Source organism: Apteryx rowi, unplaced genomic scaffold (genome assembly GCF_003343035.1).
Source record: "Apteryx rowi isolate R43461 unplaced genomic scaffold, aptRow1 scaffold_367, whole genome shotgun sequence".
In the NCBI taxonomy this organism is placed as follows: Eukaryota; Metazoa; Chordata; class Aves; order Apterygiformes; family Apterygidae; genus Apteryx; species Apteryx rowi.
The window spans coordinates 25,865-51,260 of NW_020450163.1; the positions used below are offsets into that span (position 1 = coordinate 25,865).

The 25,396-nt window shown below is 44.7% G+C and overlaps 2 protein-coding genes across 4 annotated transcripts in view; one reads left to right on the forward strand and one right to left on the reverse strand.

Annotated features, from left to right (window-relative positions):
* DPP7 (dipeptidyl peptidase 7) overlaps positions 1–25,346 on the forward strand; it is a 28,014-nt gene extending 2,668 nt beyond the window's left edge. Inside the window, exons 3-13 of one of the 3 annotated variants that reach the window (XM_026073334.1) lie at positions 17–156; positions 850–1,013; positions 4,535–4,670; positions 7,637–7,718; positions 9,511–9,677; positions 10,943–11,003; positions 19,765–19,883; positions 19,967–20,123; positions 20,971–21,035; positions 21,718–21,788; positions 22,429–25,346. In XM_026073334.1, the coding sequence (XP_025929119.1) occupies positions 17–156; positions 850–1,013; positions 4,535–4,670; positions 7,637–7,718; positions 9,511–9,677; positions 10,943–11,003; positions 19,765–19,883; positions 19,967–20,123; positions 20,971–21,035; positions 21,718–21,788; positions 22,429–22,570 (1,304 nt within the window). In that variant the 3' untranslated portion in view covers positions 22,571–25,346. Of the gene's footprint in view, positions 1–16; positions 157–849; positions 1,014–4,534; positions 4,671–7,636; positions 7,719–9,510; positions 9,678–10,942; positions 11,004–19,764; positions 19,884–19,966; positions 20,124–20,970; positions 21,036–21,717; positions 21,789–22,411 lie in introns of all 3 variants that reach the window. The other 2 variants (XM_026073335.1, XM_026073336.1) reach the window with 2 other exon arrangements.
* LOC112969736 (kelch-like protein 9) lies at positions 11,605–19,754 on the reverse strand. The gene is made up of 4 exons (XM_026073333.1): positions 17,649–19,754; positions 15,706–15,958; positions 13,447–13,607; positions 11,605–12,263 (listed from the first exon to the last, which is right to left on the reverse strand). Exons 1-4 carry the CDS (start codon positions 18,705–18,707, stop codon positions 11,868–11,870), a joined length of 1,869 nt encoding a protein of 622 aa, XP_025929118.1. The 5' UTR covers positions 18,708–19,754; the 3' UTR covers positions 11,605–11,867.
* Positions 25,347–25,396: the final 50 nt, after the last annotated feature.

Here is a 25,396-nt window from a genome sequence, read left to right on the forward strand (position 1 = left end):
CAATTGTCTTATGCAGCAAAGTTCTGGAACAAAGGATTTGGACCAATCTTTTTTTATACTGGCAATGAAGGTGACATCTGGACTTTCGCTCAGAACTCTGACTTCATATTTGAATTAGCAGAAGAACAGCAAGCACTAGTGATTTTTGCTGAGCATGTGAGTATTTCAGTCATTTTGCATACTATAGATTCTTGTCCCTTGCCTCTGAATCAGCCATGGCCCCTGAATTCTTTTTTTCTTTTAATATGCCTACCAGCAATCCAGGAAACAGACTATTCTTTCAATAAAACCTTTGCTGTGTTTTTTGCTTTAGAGCAGTGTTAGTAGTTTCTGCTAGCCTTGAACTCCACACTAGACTGGAAAGTTACTTTGTTTGGATTATATTTATTGTCTCTACCCTGCAAAGTCTCAAACCAACCTTTGCCTAGGCAAACCACCCTAGCAAGTCTATGATCCCCCAACCTATGGATGAAGAGATTATGCTGTTCCCTCCCTTTTTCTATCTGGGGATTTCAGGCGAGAGACACATGCTGAGGGCCCACGTAGCACCTACTTCTCACAGGATGTTTATCCTCTACAGGAAGAATGAAGATCTCTGTTTTATCAGATGCAGATGCAGGAAAAAAGGCGCTTCCTCAATTAAGAACAATTTAGAGGATGCCATGTGCCCTGTCATTACCCATTTGTGCATGCTTATCCCATGGTGCATGTGATGTTGTTCATGATCACTTGCTTCTCGAAAGGGACAGCTATGACTATCCTGGACAGGCTTGACTGCAGCAAGGGAGGAGAGGGAACCTCTCCGCACCTCAACACCAGCATTTCTGCAGCTTATTTCTTTCCTTTCAGAGGTACTATGGGAAGTCTCTTCCATTTGGACTTGAGTCAATCCAGAGGAAGAAGACTGGTCTGCTCACTGTGGAACAAGCCCTAGCTGACTATGCGGTGCTAATTACTGAGCTCAAACAGCAGTACAGTGCCACAGACTGCCCTGTTATTGCCTTTGGAGGCAGGTAAGGTTTTGTGTGCTCATTCCCTTCTCTACATCCTTTCCCAGCCACAATCTCATAGATCCATTTGGCCCTGAAGTAAGCTGTAAAGGTTGAGCTCTAAGCTATTCTAAAGAGAGCAGATTTGCTTGTGCCTGAGCTCTTGAGATCTTACCCCAAGGTCTGGTCAGCCCTCCCATCTTTCCCTCCCAAATCTTGCACACCGCCTTCTCCAACCAAGTACATGGCAAAGCAGGTGCAGGACATGCAAGCTGTTGCCTTGCATCAGAAAAGGTTGTGTCATCTGGACTTAGCTGTGCCACCATCAGCTGGATGTATGCAGCAGTCATGGGGGAGAAGCCAAGCCAGGATGATTTTCATGGTGTTGGAGAGGACCAGATGGGCCAAGCCCACTGTACCCAGAAGTTCTAGGAGTTCTCCCTTCTTCATTCTTCTTCCTTTTTACTGAAATACAGTAAACACTAGACTTCTGCAGTGCTGACCTCTACCACGCCTTTGTCTGTCAACAGATCCCAAGAGTTGCTCTCTTTAAATCAACTTGTTTGACCAAGCATTACAAAGGCTTAACAAGGTGGCCTTTCCTCTGACATAAACAGTGTAATTTAGGAAAACACACCTATACTGAGCAGTCTGCTGCAGGGCTCTTGCCTTCCAAAGTTGTTTTACTGAAGAATATCAGAGGTTTTTTTTGTTTGCTAAGTCAGATGTTAAACACAGCAATTGAAAGGAATATATCTCAGCTGTATGGCTTTACAAATCCTATCTCTAGACTACTCAAATCAGTCTTGGCTTTGGAGAAGCATGCTGACTGGATGTTTCTAGACATCTTCAGTGTATGAGTCAGCCAGAACTGCAGAAGATGGGTAATTACTCCTGCAGGATCAGAACATTATACATTGGAAATGCAGAAAACTAACTAATAATGGGTAAAATGTTCTCTCTAGGGCCACCAGCTTTCTATTAAACACAGCCACTTTAACAACCCATAGCTGTTTTCAATTGTAGGTTCCTTCATAATTTTGCTCTGCAACCTGCTGCTTAGTTGCTCCTGGCTTCCCAGAAGTGCTTCCCCACAGCAGCTGCAGTTCAGAACCTTGTTGATCAGATATCCCTGTCTCTTGAATGGCTCTTCCACACACCTAGAAGAAGCACATCCCCTTAAAAGGTTACCACTAAGTGCAGGGCTTCTAACTCGGTTGCAGTGAGCTATGAAGCATTTGACCAGTAACCACATCCAGCTTACTGTCATGGTTACTGAATGTGACATAGTGCTGTCTGTTCCTCTGTGCAGAGGGACTGTTGGTCTCAGTTGCATTTGTACTGTGAATATCATGACAGTAACTGGTGCGAAAGGGGCTGGGAGCTGAGCATGTCCTGGGGCAGGGAAAGGGGAGAGGGATTCTGTGAGACCTGCTAGCTGGGCTGCATGTTAGAGGCTGCTACAGCTCTTTGTGCTGGAGCAGAGTTCAATCTGCGACAGGTCTGAACAGCACTGAACTCATGTGAAGAATACTGAAATAAGGCAGTGTAGGAACTGCACAATTTTTCCCATGAAAAAAATCTCTTCAGTTGCTTATAACTTTGCCAGACTTCAATCATTTGAACTGAAATTTCTTGTGGCTGGTTTCAGCTAAAGTATTTCTCCAAGAGCAGGATTAGAGAGAAGTATATTGTTTTACTTGTGGGTGATGTGGGAATGGTATTTCTCCCAACCATTTAATGTGGTGGGGAGGGAGACTTGAATACCTCTAAGCTGTGAATGAGGACTTTAGAGTCAGTCAGGATGTTACCCATATGTTGGGGGAGTCATTTACCATTCCTAGAAGTGGCCTCAGAATAACTCCACAAAAATTTGTAGCTGGATAGCTTTTGTGGCCTTGGGTTTATCTAGCAATGTTTGATATATCTGCAGAGCTGTGGCCCTGATACTCAAGCTATCAAGATGGCTTTGAGAGTTGTTGGAATATTTGATGATGTCTTCACTTCTCTATATCTGCACTACTCATCTATACAGCTGTTATTTGGGGTGTCTAAGGGGAAATGCCTCCCACTTCCCAGCACTAGAGAGGGGCGCATGTTTTGTAGTGTTCAGGGACATCCTCTGCTGAGAACTTGGATAGTCTTTATAATCCATTCTTAAACATCCTTTATGTGAAATGTGTTCCCTTCCCCCTTTAAACAGGGGCAGCTTTACTTAGACCCGACTTGGGTTCTGCACTGAAGCTATCAGGAAATTCTCAGGATGGTGCAGTGTTAAATATTGAGGCAGGATTTTCATTTGGCTGCAGAAGCAAATCAGTCTGCTATATTTTCACCAGAGCTGGCTTGAGTGTTTGGGGGAAAGGCCGGTTAGCAAATACTGTGTGCTGCACATCAACCATAACTAGGTCTTATTACATTCACAGGGCATCTAAACTTCCATAAACTACTTTTTGCCTTGGTTAAGTGAGCCTGTGACTGCTGGTCTGAAATCACAGAATGGTTGAGGTTGGAAGGGACCTCTGGAGATCATCTAGTCCAATGCCCCTGCTCAAGCAGGGTCCCCTAAAACACATTGCACAGCATCGTGTCCAGGCGGCTTTTGAATGTCTCCAGAGAAGGAGACTCCACAACCTCTCTGGGCAACCTGTTCCAGTGCTCTGTCACCCTCACAGTGAAGAAGTTTTTCCTCATATTCAGATGGAACTGTCTGTGTTTCAGTTTGTGCCCATTGCCTCACGTCCTGTCGCTCGGCACCACTGAAAAGAGTCTGGTCCCATCCTCTTGACACCCTCCCTTCAGATACTTGTACACGTTGATAAGATCTCCTCTCAGCCTTCTCTTCTCTAGGCTAAACAGGTCCAGCTCTCTGTCTTTCCTCAAAAGAGATGCTCCAGTCCCCTAATCATCTTTGTAGCCCTTCGCTGGACTTGCTCCAGTAGTGCCACATCCCTCTTGAACTGGGGAGCCCAGAACTGGACACAGTACTCCAGATGTGGCCTCACCAGGGCTGAGGAGAGGGGGAGAATCACCTCCCTCGACCTGCTGGCAACACTCTTCCTGATGCACCCCAGGATACCATTGGCCTTCTTGGTCACAAGGACACATTGCTGGCTCATGGTCAACTTGGTGTCCACCAGCACTCCCAGGTCCTTCTCCACAGAGCTGCTTTCCAGCAGGTCAACCCCCAACCTGTACTGGTGCATGGGGTTATTCCTCCCCAGGTGCAGGACCCTGCACTTGCCTTTGTTGAACTTCAGGAGGTTCCTCTCCGCCCACCTCTCCAGGCTGTCCAGGTCCTTTCGAATGGCAGCACAGCCTTCTGGGGTATCAGCCACTCCTCCCAGTTTTGTATCATCAGCAAACTTGCTGAGGGTGCACTCTGTCCCTTCATCCAGGTCATTGATGAATAAGTTGAACAAGACTGGGCCCAGTACTGACCCCTGGGGGACACCTCTAGCTACAGGCCTCCAACTAGACTCTGCAATTAATATGTTATAAGCTGTGTGTGAAAGGAAGTAACTCTCTTCTCTCTCCTGAGCCAGCTATGGAGGAATGTTGAGCGCTTACATGAGGATGAAATACCCAAACATTGTGGCTGGAGCATTAGCTGCCAGTGCTCCTCTGTTGTCCGTGGCTGGGCTTGGAGACCCCACTCAGTTCTTTAGAGATGTAACTGCAGTAAGTAACCGTTCTCTTCAGGAACATTACTTTTCTTCCTTGAAGAAGGCAGCATTTTTTTTTTCTCCTTTTCCTCATCTTTAAGCAGACATCAGTTTTAGCAGCATCAGTGCTGGATGGGGGATGCAGTTAAATGAGGACCTGCAAGGAAAAGCAGCAGCAGCTCAGATGTGATGATTAAGCACTGCCTTAGCTGTAGGCAGCACAGGGCCCAAGGGTGCTGCTCTTTTGAGTAGCAGAACTGAATTCCAGCACCTTTAGAACCATTAAAGATTCACTTTCCCTTTACTAGTTACTTGGCCAAATTCCAACCTGAAAGTTTTCCATTGTGTTTGGTTGAACCCCCTTTGGATAAGTTATTCTTCAAATCCTCCCCCAAAATGCTGTATTTCACATTGATAGCAATATTTCACAGCAGCTCCTTAGTCCCAAATTGGCTGCATTTCACTGACAAGCTTGAAGGTCTCCATTTCACAGAGTGAAAGTACACAGGGTGTCCTGAGATCACTCAATACCCAAATTTAAATGTGGCTTTTGCTTTCTGAGAGCATCAGAATCCTTGGGAAGGTGATATTGCTGAGAGCTGAATTATGCTTACTGTTACAAAGCCAGAAATAGACTACCTGGTAGTACTGAAATCTGTGGTGTCTGTTTTAGATCTCTTGCAATGTGAATTTCTAGGTGTGGGTGACATTGATTGCTTTACATGAACTATCTGTTTATGAAACTGGTCTTTTTGCTCTTGTTAAGTATATGAAAACCTTATTTCAATGCAGGGACTTAAATCACAGACAGCATTACTGGAACACATAAGGAAGTATCATATGAAAATGAACAAACTCAGTAGTAAGGTTAAAATTTTAAGCATAGAAGAGAATAAAAGACAACTCACCTTAAAATTATTCATTTTTAAATTAAAAATGTAAAACCACTTAATCACCTAGCAGATCCAGCGGTGAGAATTCTTCCATGGATGAAGCTAATTCCTTATCAAAAGCCCTGTTCAGCTGATAGCTGTTTTGTTTCAGTTATGAATGTGCTGTGAATTGTTACACACCCCTCAAATTAGGGCTTTGACGACTTCTGTGGAAAAACTATTTCCAATTAACCTTAAAATATGTTCTCTCCTCAACAGTAAACAGACCTCTGTGCTGAGATTCTAAGCAAACACTTTGTGTTGTTTTTAAAATAATTCCTTTTACCTTCAGAGTGTTTGCGTAACAGCAGTCTGTGCATTTGAAGAGAAGACAAGTCTGAATTCAATTGCTTCCCTTGGTGAGAGAATGCTCCTGAGAGCTGTTAGTACTAATCAAGGTGCAAACCTTTCATGAGTCATTGCGAGAGCGCTCTCTTCCTCTGTTTCCATGAGCCAGAGCGCATTGTCTCAAAGCAACTTTCTCTGTGACTTTTACTGAGGATTTCCAGCAGGTTTCCCAAACTTTCATCTCATGGGGGAGGCGAGCAAAGGGCAGAAAGCTTATTTTGCATATGGTTTGCTTAAGACTAGGTTTTATGTGCCAACTGCTTTGCTTGCAGCTGGGCAGAAAGCACTTGTGTGAACAATACTCACACAGCGACGTGTGCTTTCAGCAAGCTTACTACTACAGGGACTGTTCACGCCATCAGCTTTAGATCAGTTTAGACGTCTGACTTAAATGTGATTCAAAAGACTAAAGCTGGTAGCCAAAGGGCTCTGATTTACCAAATGGGGACAGCTTTCCTTGGAACAGCTGTAGTGGTTCCCACCTCTGCTCCTGCAATGGCTCAGCTGAACTGTTGCCAGGTTTATGGTGGTCTGCTGAGGAAAACTGAAATCGGTGCTGGTTCCTTAATGTGTCAGGCAGGGAACTAATCAGTCACTGTGGCCAGAGCAGGAACTGCTCCTCTGTCCCAAGCTGGTCTGTCCCCGTGCTCAAATTAGAGCCATGAGTTGGTGAAGATCTGAGGTCATCCAGAAAGGGATTTGGAGCTCCTAAAGTGGATGTCCAGTAAACTTTGTGGACAACCCGAAAGTGATTTCTCTAAGCTGAACTGTCAAACAAAAGAAGAGGTATGAATGAAAGAAAGGTCCCAAGTCTATTTTTAGTTATGACTGGATCTTTGTAAGAAAAATGCTAAACTAATGATTAGTGGTTACTTAACATCAYCCCAGGATAGGTGAAGAGACTTTTAAAGAAATAAAAGGACTTATCCTAATAAGTCCTATTATTTCAAAGCAGTGGTTACTAGCAAATCTCAAACTGCCTTACAAGCTGACAGAAGAGAAACAGTTTGGATTGCTAACTCAAATGGCAGAAACAACTTGTTCTAGCAGCATATCCATCCTTAACTCTTCAAACCTTCAAGTCTTTTTCAAGGAGATCAGTAATGTTTTTCCCATGAAAAAGGACATGGCCTTCTTGGTTACCTGGCAAGGCCAAGAAGAAAAGTGAGTCTTGTTACCCAGTCCAGTGCTTTGCCACCCATGCACAACTGACCTCTTCAGGTCTCCTTCTCATACACAAAGTGCAGTAAGAGGACTGTGTGTGTGTGTGTGTGTGTGTGTGTTTTTGTTTTTTTGTTTTTTTGTTTTAAAAAAAAAAGCCTTGGGGCCTAGCAACCTTGCACCCTGTACCTATATCCTGGCCAAGGAATATGTCCCCTCTTATTGCCTAGCCCAGGGAAGTGGTCTGTCTAATAGCTTATCCTAGCAGAGAGCTGATGAAACAGTTGCTGCTTGGTCTGGTGAGCTGTGCAGACTGTTGGCCTCTGCTGGAACATGCTGATTGTCTGGAAAACAAGACAGAAGTACTAGTGTTACCGATCCTGGAGACACAGGTGTTACTCTGGTCAGAGTGGGCCAGTTAATCCTTGCAGTGACCCCTGTGACCTCCTGCTACTTCTGGCAGCTTCTTCTTGATGCAGCATTCACAGGTAGTATATTCTCTGTGCAACCATAATCTTGTGTCTCTTTCCTGTCCCTTCAGGATTTTCAGAAGTCCAGCCCAGATTGTGTCACAGCTGTCCGCAAAGCCTTCCAGCAAATTAAGGATCTGTACCTGAGTGGAGGTAAGGACAGACACCTTCACAAGTGCAGCTGGGCAGGAGGCAGTCCTGGGGATGTGGAAGAAGTATTGAGTCAGTTTTACTTCAGTTAGATCTTAAACTGGTTCAGCTAAATCAATGCAAATGCTCACCTGACCTCTTATTTCTGCTTGCGTGACTTATTTTTGATTTAATGAATGGTTTCAGTAGCATTAAAATCAGTGACTGACATCAAAATGAAAGCATCTTTGTGGGTGCTTGGACCATGTTAATGAAACCAGCTTAAAGTGCAACCACACCTGCATTTTGATGGTGATAAAGCCTGATCTTTTACTAGATACTTGTCCTCCGCACCCAAAGTGCTCAAAACTGTTGAGATGGGTATGGCAACAGTGTGGCTCAGCTTACTGCACATATCTGACTGATATCTGCAAGGCAATCTGGGCCTTGTAGCAGTCATCACAGTCTCCTTCATCCCCAACCTTGGATAGTTAGGCTAAGCCAAGGACAGAGATTGAAGATCTCTGCAATGTGTCCCAGTTAGGTCAGGCCAGACATTATGGCCTGATGTAGCTCTTCCTGGGAGCCTTGCATGGTCTTAGAGCAGTGGTGGGTCCTTGGTCTTTTTGGAGGGCAGCGTCAAGGCTTAGCTTGGTCTTGTGCTAGTGCACGTCAGAGGTTGTAGCTGTGTGCCTCCTCTGTGAGCTGCTGTCACTGACTCATTGCAGTGACTTGTCCAGGAATTGCCCAGAGGAGGAGAGGGTCCAAAATGCCTTTCTGAGACAGTTTTGGGTCACAGCAGAAGGTATGTTACCTTTAAGTATCTAAGGTACCCAAACTCTGCCTGGGACCATACTTTCTGTAGCAGGGTGGCTATGGTAAGGTCAAATTTAAGGCTTAGCCTCTCAAGTGAATATCCAGAGGCAGGTCCCAGGCCTTGGGGTTCCAATTGAAGATAGTCAGGCTCTGGTGAGCTAGCTTGTAGAGCTGGGGACAGACAGGAGCTGTGACTCTGGAGTACGGAAGATTAGGAAGAGGAAGGGAGCAGCTTTCTCCAATAGAAATACAAAAGTAGGTGGAGTACCTCTTGAAAGAATCTTTTTAAAGATAGCTCTTCAGACTCCAGCTGACATTTCTGCATAATATTAAAGTTTGGAGGCACATCTCAGGGTAGGAAAGTGACAGGAAGGTCCTTAGTGACCTTGCAAGCTTCAGGATTATCCAAACTAGGCAATTCTTACTGCACAGGTACCTAGCTGCTGAGATTTTTTTTCCTGCCAGTTCTTCTAACCTGTGAATTCCACTGGGATTTTTGTGACTGTAGCCTGTCCTTCTGTGTTAACAACTTAGCTGATGAGACTCTCTTGCCTGGCTGTGCTAAGGAATCCAAGTCTTGCACTGCAGAGCACAGCAGGTCCCGCATGGGAGCCAGTAGTGCTTGAAGGGGAGAGGAAGAGGTTGGCAAACAGGGCACCAGGGATGACAGGTTTGTACTTAGCTGTTCTTCTCACTGCATCAGTCTGGACTGCATTTGTCTCGGAGTGTGTTTCTTCCATCTGGAGTTCTCCAGAGAGATTTCTGTGACTCAGCAAGGAAGGAGAAGGCTGGATGTGGGCCAGTGCAGGGTTGTTCAGGCACAGCCTTCCTGCGTAGCTTAACATCCATGTCTGTGTAAATTAAGAGGTAACATATCCTTTCCATTAGAAACTTCATCTTTGTTTTATAGCAGCTCATTACTCCTGAGTGAACCTAGATGCTGAAGCCTGGTATTAATTTATTCTGAAGTTTGTGCGTTTTGTTTTACTTCGCTCTGCAGCTTATGATAAAATCAGCAGCAAAATGGCCACATGCAATAAGATTTCCAGCAAGGAAGATGTTTACCAGCTTTTTGGGTTTGCTAGAAATGCCTTCACCATGATGGCCATGATGGATTACCCCTACAAGACTGACTTTATGGGTCACCTCCCTGCTAATCCAGTGAAGGTGAGTACCAGACACTGGTGAGAATCACAATTTCTGAAGCTATGGACATGCCCCTCCCTGAATGCAGAGGGACTGCACAGCCTAGGATTAGAAGCACACTATCAGGTGAGGGTGACAGGAGGAGGAAGCTGTGGATATTACAGCCCTTCCACTCTGACAGTAAATCTACACCTGTTTTAAACTGCTGTGTTTGAAATTCACTGATATTAGGCTCATCTGGGAGAGCTGGCTGGACCCACTCCTACCATTCTCTGCTTTTACTTAAGCTATGAAGGCCTGTGCAGGCTTGTTGAGTTCAGCTTTTAAAAACTAAAAACCTTCTGTAGCTTTTCAAAAAGTACAGTTTTGTTGTAGCCTACCTCAACACACTTTCATAGACGTGGGTTGTTTTGGTGGTTGGGGTTGGAGGTCCAAGAATTTGGCTGTTTTTTGAGCATCAGCCAGGAAGATGATATATCCCAGAATAAAATGTAGAGAAACATCTCCTGATGTGTGGACCACACAACCTATCTACTGTCAAGAGAGTAGGAGATGTCCAAGTGGGGGAAAGGAGCCTGGTTCTCAGAGGATTTACAAACACTTCTTTGTAGTCAGCTTCTTTTGAAAGATCCCAACTTAGATCCTGAACCACCAGTGGCTTTTACAACTCTTTCTTCTGCTAGACTAACAGCCATCAACAGACATGAACACACCACACCAATGAGGCTTTATTTGCCTTTGGCCTCATGGCAAAGACACAGCAGCTAGCATTTATGCTTTGAGTCCTGCCTGAGCAAAATGCATATTGTACAAGAGGTAGTGCAAGCTACACTGTACAGGAACTTAGTAAGTACTGTTCCTGGCTCAGCTGGGCATCCAGTTCCCCTCCAGTGTCTGTTTATCAATCTGTAAAATGGAAATAATTATTCTAATCTCCCTTGAGAAGGGCATTAAAATATTCTGAGAGAGCTGGGAACCATTGTGACTCCCTGTGGCTTCAGAACAGCTACAGTTACTTAACCCAGCAAATGAACTGTTTGGCCCAGTACTTTCTCCCCATTTCTATGTATTTTGCTGCTGGGATGAGGAGAGCGAAAGAACTGTTCCATTAGGCCCTTGCAAAGCAGCTGAACCATAAAGTGTGTGATACTTTTCGCCCCCCCTCAGTCACGCTTTCGTCAAATCTTCCAGCTTAACCCTTCTGTGGAGGCCTATTAACTAACTCCAACATGTGCATCTTTTAAATTGCCTATGTGCAATTTGCCTGTCATGTGTTTCATCTCCAGGTTGGTTGTGAGCAAATCCTTACCCACGCAGACCCAATTCAAGGCCTAGCAGCTCTTGTTGGTGAGTTAATCTTATCAGATTGGTCTTTTAAATAAAAACCCTATCTCCTAGAAGCATCTGTAAATAGAGCAATTCTGTTATTGTACAGGTTCTAAATTGTGTGAGCTGATAAGAATTCAATTTTGCACTGGGATATTTTGCCCTGTATTGGTTTATTGCATACTTACCATTTCATGGGCAATGAATTCATTCTCTCACCTCTCCAATCTTACTCTCCTGAAATTTTTTTTCAGCCACTGCAGCCCTTTAGCCTGTTGACGGTCCATGATATGTGGACTCTTAAGTTACTTTGTTCTTTAAAAGTTTACCCATACTCTAGCTCAAGCAGTCACAAGTTCACTGAAGGAAGTTCTCTGGTCCACATGTTGCAGACAAGATTGTCATCCTAGTGCCCTACAGTCTCAATCCAGCAGTAACACAGCTTTAAATATATTGTATGTATATCTGTGTGAATACTTAATTTATCAGCCAGCAGTGTTTGTAAGGAAATTATTGCAGATTGAACTCAAAGTTCTTTTAAAATATGTCCTTGATAAAATTTATCAAGTTGCTCATTGAAAATAAATTCTACATATCATCATTGTTTGTTCATGAAAAACAATCTATGAATGACAAAAAATAGATTTAAGGGATCAGTATATATATATTTTTTTATTTCTAAAATAACAAAAGGGTTTGGGCCCAGCTTAGTAAGGTTGGGAACTAATTTTCGTTCTTGCAAACTGCGTGTATCACCACAATAACACTAAGGAATGTACCAATTCCAAATCACAGGTTAAGGTTTTGGCTATGAACTAGTAGAGCTCTTAAAATACTTAAGAGGGCTTGGCAAACACTGTTAGGGCCGCTTCACGTATTCACATCTCACTTCTCAGAAGCAGAGTGGGACTCTTGTTTGTTTGTGATGAACAAGCTGAGAGTAGACTTCTTCTTCCTGCCAGTGGGTGAGCGCTTCATGCCTCTCCCCTCCTCGTCGGCTTCATTCACTTGGGACAGCTTAACCATGCAAGAGGCATGATCAACCAGAGCTTTAGGCAGGCAGCTGGCTTTCTTCCATACCCGCCCAACAGTGTCATACAAGAAAACATTGTCTTCCTTCTGCATGTGCTGCAGTGACCCACCTCCCACAAGGTAGAGTGTAGACTCATGGGCTGTGATGCTGAACTGGCAGCAGTTGAATGGGGATATCATTAGTGTTGTCCACTGATCGCTTACTGGACAATAATATTCCGTCTCATTGACATGAATCCATTTCTCCACCTGCAAATAATCAGATCAACACTAACCCATCATGTCATGCCATGGGTGGGTATTACTATCATGCCAGGCTCATTTGGTTCATGATAAAGGAAGCCACTGCTTCAACATCTGTGTGAATCCTACAGACCTCAAGGTGCCTCATTTGTGATCCAGATTTAGCAATCGGACTCTCAGAAGAGACTGAATAAAACACCAGAATGGCACTGAAGAACTGCTCTAAAAGAGCTTTGCTCCTCTTGGGAAAATGAAGAGGAATGAACTGAGAAAGATCAGAGCTGACATAGCCCAAGTCCTGCCTGCTCGCCATAGAGTTAAGGCATTATGGAGGAACTCATCTAAAGAGTGTTATATTGCATCAAACTGTGGACAATAAGTGAGTTTGTGTCAACTGAAGGAATTTGTTAGACTTGATGTGAAGTTTCTCTTTGTAAACTACTACTACTTCCCCAATACCATTCTCCCTTTGAATGTAGCACTGCTGGCCATGCTAAAATGGGGCAAAGCGAGTCTTTATACTTTCAAACAAGAATTGCTGAATGATCTTCAAAAGCTCAGTTGCTGTGACTTCAGGGAATGAGAGTCTCCTTGACTGAGCACTGCAGTCCCTCTCAGCTGTCTCCTTACAAGCCCCCCCCTCCCCAGGAGGTTGGGCAGTGCTTTCAGTCCTGTTTGAGAGAGAAAATTTAGGTTTGAAGAGACTTCAGTTGCATTCCAGGACTTGAACCCATCCCTCCTAAAGTTGAGGCTAGTGTCCTTACTGCAGACAGTCCATCCCTCTCCCAATCTGCCAACAGTTAGCCCCTCTCAGCTCAAACAAGGAAAATCAAGTAGTCAATGTGTTTTGGCCTGGTACATGATCAGTTTTACACTTAAGTTTTCCTGGATTAGCAAATTGTGGCTGCAGAGGACTGTATGTTTTTTCCTATTTAAAAAAGTTTGATGCTTTAAACAGCCTTTATAGTGGTAGCAGATAGGGTGGGACAACAGAGCAGCTTTTACTGTACACAATTGTAATGGCAGGCACATTTTCCTAAGTGTATTGGCCTGACTTGCAACTGTATCAGTCCACTAAGAGACCAAAAATAATGGAGTTATTGGTCATCCTGCTGGAATAATACAGCCAGAACCTAGCAGTGCAGAGACTCCAGATCAGATTTGATATTATAGGAGCAAATGACCTTACTCCATTTAATGTTCTTCCTCCGAAGCAGAAGATCCTGTCTCTGACTGTAGCCATCCCATGATCACAGCGGGTGAAAGTCATGGCGCAGTTACCAACCCAGCGTCGGAGGCGAGGGAGGTAGCTGTAAGTTTCTCGCAAGGTTTTACCACCAGAGAAGCCCCCTAGAAGAAAAGCAGAAATCTTAAAAATCCATTCACCATTCTCTCAGACATCCAGCGAACCCTCTGCAAACAGAAGCTAGAGCTTTCAGAAGATGTTTCTGACAACATATCACTATGAAACAAAAGGAATTTCTGCTCCTTTAGGAGCTTTCAAAAGATGCCACCCCAAAGATCTAGATTTCTCTATTGCCTTGGCATGCTCAGATTTGGAAATGAGAAGGCTTTCTTGACACAAAAGGACAGTTGCTAACAGTTTTTACTGGATGTTAATGAAGTTTGGTGGCTTTAAAACCTGAGCTTCTTAGATATTAAAAACAAAAAAACAGTCCCAGCTCTTTCTGCAGATAGTTTTCTACAGAAGATTTTTGTATCAGCTCTTTGGGTATTTCAAGTGTAACTAGGAAGCAGTAACAACTGTGGTTAGGGAATCTGCTTCCAGCTTATGCAGTCACCAAAATGATTGTTTAAAAGAAAAGTATTCAAAGTTCTTGAAACTTCTGATCTTTTCAGAAAGTCAGAGCCAATCTGCCATTGCTATTTTCAACTTTTTGTATTTGTTAGACATTCATCATGGAGCGTTTCATGATTACATTGTAAAAAAACAACAAAAAAACCCACAACTTTTTGTAGAAGGAAGGTGCTGTGATTTGAAGTGTAAACCTCTTTAATTGTCTGCCTGTTGAGTTCCAACACACAAAGAGCCTTTGCAAACAAGGAAGATCATAGTTGAGGTTTAGATATATGCCGCAACTCACTGGGGCTTTGATGCTCTTTCTGTGTGTGGAAATTTTGTCTGCATGGAGCTTGCTTTTAAGTCTTGTACTAAATGAGCATTTTTATTTTTTCAGTTTGCCTCAGCAGGGCTGTAGGCTAGCCAAATCCCATTCAGAGTTAACCCACTGATTTAGAAAGAAATGAATGAGTTCAGGAAAAGTCCTATATGTAAGGGATATCTCTGGGACAGTGTATTCCAGCTGAGCTCACTTACAGTATGTTTGAAGTTCTGTGTAGCACGGCAGCAGTTTTGTCCTTGTTCCCTGATAGTAATTGAGGTCCGCTGAGGTTGAATGAGTTGCCTGTGGCACCATGGGCTAGCTTTGTCAAGGCAGGGACTTGAACCTGAGCCTTGTAGCTCCTTAGACATTCCTCTGAGCTATTATCCTTTCTTTCTGGTTGTCTTCATCGCCAGATCACTGGTAGCAGTGGAATATGTCTCTCTAAGATAACCTGAAATGATTAATCAGCCCAAGTACTGCCTTTCCTGCTCTCAGGGCCTTGGTCCATTTTAGAGAAGTGCCCTTCATTGCAATTGCTCAGTTAAATTAAAACCAGGAATCTAGACTGGTTCAGTACAGTGGTCCCAGATGGCCTTAATGTGCTTAAGAAGCAAGGATCCTACAGCAATGGCAGACTGGCCTGGCTCTTTTAATTGCAGAAGAAATAATACAACATTGTTCTCTTACACAGTACAGTGCTTTTCCTAGGACAAACTGAAGATTATATTTCCAGTCCAAATTAGTACTTACAGAAGCTAAAGATCCTACAGCAACTGCCTGAAGTGTGTAAACCACTGTATTCGTGCTGTTCTATTGTTAAACATACTGCGCCATCTACTAAAGATTCCTGTAAAGACTGAGGATCCCTTATAGACTGAGAGCTGTACAAGCCCAGCGGGTAAGAGCCTGCATTATGCTTATTTTGTACTAACGAAGCAATACAGTGGAGTTAGTCCCACATCTTCCATTCAGATTAATACTAGAGTTTAATCTCATCCCTAACACTATGGCGGTCTCCCCCTGGTTTGCCTTTTGTGCTGGTAAGGATTTGGGATTTTAGCCAGGACTTCAAGAGCAAAGCCATCATTCAGAGCAGAGCAGGAGTGTGGATTGCAAGCAGGTGATGTCACCTCTTATATTGTGGAGAGAAAATAGCTCCTGCCATTCAGGACTGCAGTGAGGCTGTGCTAACCCAGCAGGAGAAGGACACTGGAGCTGTGGGAGTTATTGGCTGGGGTTCAGGCTTGGCCTGTGATGTTAAGATGCCAGCAAAACTCAATGAAGCTATGTGGCAGTATGCTGAGTTCTATGAGCTGTATCACCTGAAACATAGAGGATTCCCTTGTGGATTGTGCCTGCATGATCAGCAATAGGTACAGGGAAAGGAGCTGCAAACTCCCACTTGTTGTCTGCTGGCTGGTACAACTCCATAGTGCGAGTGAGGTTCCCCAGCAATGTCCCACCACCCACGGCAAAGATGCAGTCAGACAGCACATCTGCATGGAAGCGTGTTCGCCTCTCCAGCATGCTGGCAACCTGGAGCCAGGAAGCGTTGTGGGGATCAAATCGGAAAACCTAGAATCGTAACAGAAGGGTGATGGTTAGTAGAAGGCAGGCAGCTGGCTTTGCATCTCATGTCTGGGGCCAAGAAATGTTTAAATGTTTTCTCTGAGCTGAAGAAGGGGTTACATTCAGACCTGAACAGGCCTGTGGATATGTAGGCTCAATATCCAATGCCATCCCCCCAGCAGAATCCTTCCAGTATCTCCCTGACATAGCTGGCACCCTGCAAGTGCTGTGCATGTTCTCCGACTTAGCTCAGATACTGTGTTCCTGCAGGTTTGCTGCGTCTGGTCACAGGTTATGCTCTCAGCTTGCAGCAAGCAGAAAGCAAAACACGTTCGTTTAATGAAATACCTTTGAGTTTCAAACATGAACTAGCATGTGTTGCCTGAAAGCTGTTCCAGTGAGGTCTACACAAGTACACTGTATATCTCTGCTTGTGTTTGAGTATGTAGTAAAGAGGGCAGCTGAGCTCTTATAAAACAGAATCAGTGCTCCCTGCTGCTCTTCTGTGAGTCAAGGCAGGACGGGTTCCCCACCCCTTCCTCCCCACTGGCACCACTGTGCAGGCACAGCACCTTTGCTACAACAGGGGCTCCACTCACATTTTCTTCAGCTTTGTCTGGTCAATGTTGGTTAGAAAACCCAGGTCACTGAACAAGGGAAATATCCACAGACTGTGCTTTGAGGGCTGGGCTTGAGCTGTATCCTGGAGCCCAGCAGCCAAAGCCACAGCCCTGCTGCTTCAGTGTCTTCTGCTCAGCTGTTGCTAAGCTGCCTCCTGCCTTCAAGGCAGTAGAAAGAGAGTTGCTGTTTGCAGTGGCACTGCTGAGCTAAGTCTAACACTGCAATAAGCTCCTTAGGATCATGGAAAAGGTGTGTTCTGTTTTTTCCAGCAATTCAGGAAAACATAAAATCTTGTGCAAGTCTTGCTCTCCAGGTGCTAGAGGAGATTGACCTTTCAAGTGCAAAAAGAAGGAAGGAGTAGTTCTTAAGTGAAGTGGTAGGCTTTAATTCGTGCCTCCCTGGTGTGATTCTCATGGTAGGGGATATCAGATGTGAGTTTGATCCCTCTGAACAGGCTTGGGGCAGCAACAGAGGGTGGGAATGAATAATCATGGGGTTGCTCAAGTGAGTGATGTGGAATATGGCTGAACCTGTACTGCACAGGTTTTGTACAGATTAGAGATATGCATGACACTTTGCGGTAGGAGCAGGATGAGATCTGGCCAGGAGTTGGCCACTTCCCAGAGAGTGTGGGAGATGTATTCCCAAGGGCTGTCAATATTGAACAGAGCTATAAGAAATACGCAAAGGCAAGAAGTCTACGGTGAGCAAGCAAAATGACTCCTTCCCCTCTCTAATGTGACTTTTCGTTCCATTGCCTTTCCCAGACAGTGATGGCCTCAGCACACATTCCTATATAGCTTTGCCCAGCACTCCCTAGTAGTGGGATGCTCGGGACTTTTCAACTCAAACTACTTTCATGCTGCCATCCCAGCAGCCAACTGTATCTCCTAGGGGAGAAATTTCCAACTTGCAGTGTTTAAAAATGAATTCCTTAAATGAGTAGTTTGCTGCTTCTGGAAGCACTTACCAACTGCAAGTCCCAGTGGGAGCTGGGAACTCACAGGTCATTTCCCTTCCTTCCTTCCTCCCTCTACTAGACGTTTTTCCAGCCTAAAGGTTTCTCATGTCTTACCTCATTTGACGGCTGCTTTCCTGTGGGATCAAATTTATGCTGGCCCCCAATGACAAAGAGGAAGTTATTGATGACAGCTACACAGTGGTTGTACACTGGCATGCAGAGGTCCCCGATCTTGCGCCAGGATCTGCACCTCTGATCTGCTGCCCACATCTCTCTGCACATGTGGTTGTTGGTGGTTCTGCCACCGGTGATGAGCAGTGCAGTGGAGCTGGAACGGGGGCTTGTGTGCTGAGTCTGCAGGACTGGCTGGGCATACAGCTGGGAGTGGTAATTTAAAGCTTCCTGAAGGTACCTGTGGCAGTTTGAATCCAGCATCATAAGAGGCATGTCCTGGATGTATGTCTGCAGATCCCGCAAAGGAATGAGAGGGAATCGTATACGCCTTAAAATATCTGCTGCACCTTTCAGCCTTGTGCGGTCATGCTGCAGCCAGCTTACAGCGGCTTTGAACAGCTCCAGCTCGCTGCATCCCACAGTGTCAGTCCTGTCTAAGATTTCACAAAGGATCCCTCTGTCCAGACCTTTCAAGCACTGAGGATCAGACAGGATCTGTTTGTAATGCTGCCCTACGTAGCACATGGCTTTCTGTCTCAACTCTTCTGGACCAAGCCGTTTAGCAATGTTGAGAACATCCATGCAGTTCTCACAATTCAAGCAGCCTTCCAGAAATCGAAAGCACAACTTGATCACTTCCCGAACGAAGAGGGTTTCCGCTGCTTTGAATGTCTCTTCAATATTCTGTAATGAAAGCTCCAGTTTGTTGGAATAAATGAAGTTGAGAACATTCCTCAGCCCTGCAGCACTGACAGCTTTCAGATGGATGTTACCATCAGGGCTTCCAGCTCTTGTCAAGTTTCCAACAAACAGGATTTTACAGTAATTACTTGCTGATGCTAATATGATCTTGTGTGCTGGAAAGCAAACCCCTTCTGCCTCCAGTGTTACATCGCACAGTGCACTCTGTGAGCGAAGGCTGCTGATCCCTTCCAGGAGTTTAACCAGGTACGTGTCTGACACGAGCCTCTCCATGCTTCTCTGTGAGCTGAGCAACATCTCTCCAAAAGGTGCTCAGCCCTGAGAGCGACCCCAGGGCTCTCTGCAGGCGTTGTACTCAGTCAGGCCATCTCTTGGGCAATCTTTTGCAGTAAAAACTGTGGTTTCATGCTTTAAGGGAGAGGGAGACTTTTCTGCCAACTCGCATGGTCCTGTCCAAAAAGCAGTAGCTGCAGTAGCCTTTGTCCTTGCTGGGACTGTCCTTGGTGCTTTTGAAGGAGCAGAGTGCTGCGTACCTTGCAGGGCCGAGTGAGATCATTTGCGAGGTGCACTGTTGGTGGTGGTTATTGCACAGTGTTTGCATGTCCCGCCTGTGGGCCGTGACACTGGCAGTAGCTGACAGCCCCTTGCATAACCGCATTCCTCCGTCTCACTATCTGGGAACTATCACAAAAGCGGCCCATTCTTCTGCAGCTCCCTGGTTATGCTTTGCTGGGTCACAGTGGTCAGGTGCTCCTTCCTCTGGGCAAGCCTGTACATGCCGTGGTTCCCTTTTTGAACAACAGTCCAACAAAATTCTGTGATGGGCAGCCCTTGGCCTTTTTGCTTAATCTGATGCATTCAAACTACAGCTACTTTTGGCTGTGGGGGGGAGGCAGGGGATAGGAGAAGTCTGTTCAGTTTGAAGAATTCAAGACAATCTCGCTGGTGGCTAATTTCTTCTACACAGCCTGTTCCTGAATGCATTATGGAGTTGGAAGCTGGTGCTCTCCAAGGGCTAGAGATACTCACTCAGTTTTTTTGACTGAGCAGAGACAGCAGAGAGCTCCTGGGAGCCTCTTCATCACCATGGATACTGTAAAAGCAAAGGATATTACACAAACAGTAGTGAGACCATCTGAAAGCCTTGCTGGGCTAACACCTAAGGTGTAAAGTTATGATCATAACCTAAAAATGGCATAGATCCTGCTAGGTCTGTCCCAGCCCTACAAGCCTATCTAGCTGTCATGTTCATCCTTCTCTTTGGTCTTGGCCATGAGTGCCAAGAGGCTAGGGTGGGTTGTATGGCAGCAACATAGTGACAGGTTGGGCTTTGTGCTGTGTTTCCGCTTGGCAGGAGTGTTCTACAACTCCTCCGGCACGGTGCAGTGTTACAACATCTACCAGCTATACCAGCCCTGCGCCGACCCGACAGGCTGTGGCATCGGCTCGGATGCTGAGGCGTGGGACTACCAGGTACAGTGTTCAGAGACAGCAACAGACTTCACCAGCTGCCTTGGTTATCACTCCCACCATGACTTTTCTTGTACCTGTTACAGGTTTGTACTGAGATCAACTTGACTTTCAACAGCAACAATGTCACTGATATGTTCCCTGAGATGCCATTCACAGAGGCCATGAGAGAGCAGTACTGCCAGAGCAAATGGTGCGTGAGTCCACGAGCGCGCTGGCTGCAGACAAACTTCTGGGGAGGAGGTGAGTTATGTTGGCTGCTGGTCCCTTTGCAGGGTGACAGAGCACCGGAACAGGTTGTCCAGAGAGGTTGTGGAGTCTTCATCCTTGGAGGGTCCTGGGCAACCTGCTGTAGGTGACCCTACTTGAGTGGGGGGCAGGAGGGTTGGACCAGATGATCTCCAGAGGTCCCTTCCAACCTCAACCATTCTATGATTCTCCTGTGATTTTTCTCCCTGTGCTCCCACTGGCCTGATGAGCTCTCTGGGGAAGGGCATCTCACTAACAAATACAGGCAGAAACTCACAGGCAGCCAGCAGCTGCTATGCTCCTGTGTAACAACTTGAACCAAACAAGCTGGTTTCTAGTCCTTCCCAGTTCTTCAGTACAGCTCCCTTCTCTGCCCTCTCCCTGCACTCAGCCACCTTTTGCCTTCCTCTCATGGCAGTGACTCCCTCCTCTAGTGCTGATGTGCTTTTGGTTTCTCCCACCTCCTTCTTCTTTCTGCGTGCATCCCTGCACCAACAAGGCAACCAGCCTCTAATGCTCCCATCATGCAGCAAGGAGTTGAATGGGATCATTTCTTTCTGAAAAACAGCACAGGAGTCATTTTGCAGCACAACTTTCTGTTGCCTTTCCCACCTGGAGGTTGGAGGAGCAAGGGCAGCTGGCAGAGGATAATAGAGGCTGGCTTCAGCCACGCAGGCCTTTCTGTCTTTCCTTTAGAAGGAAGTGGGAAACATATAAACTGCCAAGAATTTGTTTTATTCTCCTGTGTTTCTTGCTGCTGTCTGTTTGCTGTAGCAGCCAAACAAGTTTGGGCAAATGGGCAGGAAGGAGGCCTCTCAAATGTTGTTTCTGTGCATTTCAGATCTGAAAAGTGCAAGCAACATCATTTTTTCAAATGGAGACCTGGACCCGTGGGCTGGGGGTGGGGTAAGTATGTGCACTCCCAGACACCCAGCACAAGTAGTAGCCCCCGCAGGTGATACACCTGCCTGCCTCTCCCTTTCAACCAACATTGGCATCTTTAGTCCATTTGAGTTTCTGTAAGTGAGTTTGTCCTGTGTTATGCTGAACCATTTGGGAGCCCCTGGACATTCATGAGGGACACACTTGAACAGCAAGTTGTAACACAGCCTGGAACAGTGCCCCAGCAAAGGTGACTTTGTTAGTGGCAGACAAAGCAGGAGTCTCTTTCCCCAATAAAAAAAGTCCCCAAACTGGATTTTAGGTTAGTAGAGCCCCAGTTATAATACAGCTTTCTGGCAATCCTCATTTTAAAGTGGCTTGGCCATCCCCACTGTGAGAGGAACAGCCTGTTCAGAGGTAGTTCACAGCCTGGGGGGCAGACGGGCCCATAGGAGCCTGTTATTTCAGACTGCCTATACTGGAGCAAGTTGATACTTTTCCTCTTTCGCAACGAAAGGCTTCAGTTCGTTTGAGACAGACTACTTGACCCATTATGACTGTAGCCACGCACACAGTATCAACCATACCAAGGATATCTTCCCTTGCTTTTCCTGCGCCCTGCCCCACTGTTCTTCCTGTTCAGAAACGGTATTCAGTTCTGCCTGGTAAATTGGTTGGAGTTTGTCACTGACTCTTCTCATTCCAGATAAATAGCAGCCTAAGTCCTTCACTAATTGCAATAACCATTAAGGGAGGTGCTCATCACCTGGATCTCCGGTAAGTATGTGGTAACTGACAGCTTCAAGGTACTAAACTCTTCTTTGGATAAAAATATCCTGTTGCTCTGGGTGCTCTATCTTCAGCTGGCAACAGTCCAAAAAAACCAGGAGATACTTTATTTAAACAGAACTAAATACCAGACTGTTAGGACATAACTGTGGAAGAGCAATCTTCTTCCCTAATACAGGGTTTGCATGGACCCCATGAAAACCATGCTGTTAAGGAGGAGCTTTGTCTCAGGCTCAGCACTAAACTATTGTCTTTGCACTTGTTTATAACATATTCTGCTTGTACTAGAATTAGCACAATCATGTAAAGTAGTCCAACTTCTTTCGGCAGTATCTGTCAGCCTTCAGGCTCTGAAGAGAGAGGGCAGCAGCTACTGAAGCTCAGTGGGAGCTCAGTGCTCTTCCTGGCAACCTGGCTGCCTCTCCCCCTCCTGTTGCAACTTGTTTTCCCAGGACATAAATTGGAAGTACAAAACAGAAGATTAAACAGGCAATTTCTGTTCTCCAGTTCCCTGGCTTGGCTTTCACAGCTTAAGAGGAAAAAAAACTGACTTAACCCAAAGGTTCAGACCTTGTGAAATGTATTGGTGCTCCCTGCTAACTAGCTTATAGTGTTTTGCTTTCTCTAGAGGACATAATCCAGCTGACCCCCCATCTGTCATTGAGGCACGCAAGCTAGAAGCAAGCATCATTAATGACTGGGTGAAATCTGCAAGGATAGAAAAAGCATGGGAGAAGTTATCTGGCACTTTTGCAGGTGGATCACCATGAATATATCCACCTGGCCTCCATCCAATGTGCTAGGCTGCCACCATTTGTGACAGGAGGCACAAAGACCACAGCCTGCTGAGCTATGTTTGTCCTGTTTGAGAAAGTGTTATCTCCTCTGCCAAGACGATGAGAAGTCATCTACCTGAAGTGTCCAACCTGCCCCTAATCAAGCATCATGAGAAAATCAAAAGGCCAAATCACTGACTGAAGCCAGAACCACTTTACATGGGTTTCATGCTTACTTGTATAGAATGAGAAGTCATTTTAAGTGGCGGAAAGAATAAAAGCTTGCTTGAAAGCCTCAAGAACAGTGACACTTAAAACACGCTTCATGTGGCAGGACAGATATGATGCTGACATAAATACATAGGGTATTGTTCCTCTGAACACGGTATCATCACTGTCCCTAACAGTATGTTTGCAGTTTGAAGTTAAATTGGTTTTAGAGAAACAAATAAAAATCAGATGATCATACCTCTACTTTTCCACTAGTCATTACTTGCAAAAATTCACATGGGATTCCACCAGTGACCAGTTATACACAAAAAGACTCTCAACCTCTCACTCATTGTTTTTATCAAGTTCTCGGTACTCATTAGTTGCATAAGAGATGTCATGTGGATAAGTGATTCACACAAAATAATGCCAGCATGTACTGCTGTCACTCAGGAGCTGAATGTCAGGTACCAGTAAGGTGCATTTCCAATTAAGACATCTTCAAATCTTTTTAAAATAAATTACAAGTTTATTAAAGTGTGTGATATAATTTCATGGCTTGGTAGTATAACCAAAGAAGATAAAAAAGGATAGTTCTCACCTTTCAAGGTGTAATAAATTCATCTTTACACATTAACAGGTGGATTCTTACCTACTGAAATTACTGTGTACCAATAAATATTAGCATAACTGCAAAAATACTACAACACAGTAATTGACTGAATGTCTCAGTTGATCAATTTACAATGATTTATATGGGGTATGGGGAAGCCTCACAGGTCATCAAATGCTAACATTACTTATACAGGCAAAGTCACAGCATTGCTTCGTCTTCTATTACATTGCTCAAAAACAAGGCTTTGTGTTAAGTATTTGCACTATGTCCTTCCTGCTATCACAGTACAATTGGTTCCCAGAGCTACCATGTCAGTCACTGGTTATTTCACAATATTCAGGTGCTGACAAAAGGTTTTGCATAAAACCCACTTACCTCTCCCCTGTTCTTAAGCACAGAATAGCAAAGCCTCTCCCCCACTCCCCCACTGGGCAGGAATAGATAAGGTCCATTATTCAGATCTTTCAGATATTTACAAACAAAGAGCAAAAGACCCGATCAGTCAAACCGCACCCCCAGAAGGCGGAAATATTTTAAGACTGTTAATGGAACTACAGTAAGAACATTAATGAAACCTCAGTAAGACTTGAATCTTCTGCATTCATGCTGTAGGAAAACCTGGACGCTTCTGTTAAGAGCTTAAGTGTCCCTTTTGTTCATCCTAAAAGTCAGGCTTCAGGTTTGTTACAACTATGGCTTATACAATCTTCCCACTTGCAACCTGACTGAGGTGCTAAAAACCAAGACTTTTTTGAATTGAGATCTGCTATCCTATAGCAATTATACAGGACCAGCACCCCAGGAGAAAAAGATGATGATGGTGGATATCTCTGCAGACAAAGAGGATTATTTCTTGTTTATATTGCCTTTCTAATGTCCTTAGCTCCTGGCAAGCAGGCTTCCTAATTAAATCAACCCAGTGAGAATCTGCCAGGATTTACAGTGCATTAAAGCACCCAAGTTCAGTATGAGTCTCTTGGAAAGTATCCTCCAAGTTACCACCTTTGGACAGTGGCTTGTTTTGTGTCTTTGAGTGAAGAGATGCTTAGGTGTCTTTTGACCTTCCAGAGGGATACAAGTTCTTCAATCCTCTTATAACTAGGAAGTTAAGGGATGCTACAGATCTGTTTTTCTTTTCTTGTAGATATTACTCGCCCCAAAGGAATCAGTGTAATCTAAGAAACACAAATCAAGTGTTTGATTTGTATAGAAGGATGAATACTAAAGGCTTTCAGATGCTATGGCAAAGGGATAAGCAAAGATATACATGGACTTTGAAGCATAACAGATTTACATGCAAATGAAAGATGAGTAATGCTGAAAATAATTACAAATAGATGCTTCAGAAACTGTTGGAGATGTTTGAAGCGAGTGCAGCAAGCTTCCATAAACAGCTTTGAAGCCTTGGGCAAGGAAGAACAGGATCTAAGTGGAAAATGCTGGTTGTGGGGTACTCTGTGAGCTGGAGGGAAGAACCCAACCAGAACAGTCACAGTTCTTGCACGTCTTGAAAACAGTGCTGATGACTGAACACAAAAGGAAAGTGGAATGTAAGCAGGCAAAAAGTGATACAGAGCACCGTCCATGGATGAAGCCCCCACAAGGATTTCAGATCCATAGCAGTGGCTTTGTTGAAAAGAGGCTTATATTATTCATCATGTACCAGCATAGAGAGCATAAGGCCAAGATGGGAACGTTGCACAAAATAGTAGAAACTGTCTCTGGTCATATACCTTTCAATCAGAGCTTGAAACAGAATGTGAAAATCGGCAGGTTTCCCTGGCAAGTTGAAGGCATCAATTTCAGTAGAACATGTTTGTTTTTTAGTGAAAGCTGAGGCATCTAGACTTTGAATTTGCCAATAACCTCTAACAATACCTCAGAGAGACCAAAAAAAAAAAAAAATCCAAACCATTTTTCCTTAATCAAAAAAAAAAAAAAAAAGGAAATTCTTAACTCTTCCATTGCAGCAACAAGCTTGCCATATAGCAGCA

Coding starts and splice junctions, on each gene's coding strand:
- LOC112969736 (XM_026073333.1), bottom strand. CDS start 18,707: ATGTTGCTCAGCTCACAGAGAAGCATGGAGAGGCTCGTGTCAGACACG. Junction 15,959..17,648: donor GAAAGCAGCCGTCAAATGAG/GTAAGACATGAG, acceptor TTACGATTCTAG/GTTTTCCGATTTGATCCCCA. Junction 12,264..13,446: donor GAGGAAGAACATTAAATGGA/GTAAGGTCATTT, acceptor GATTATTTGCAG/GTGGAGAAATGGATTCATGT.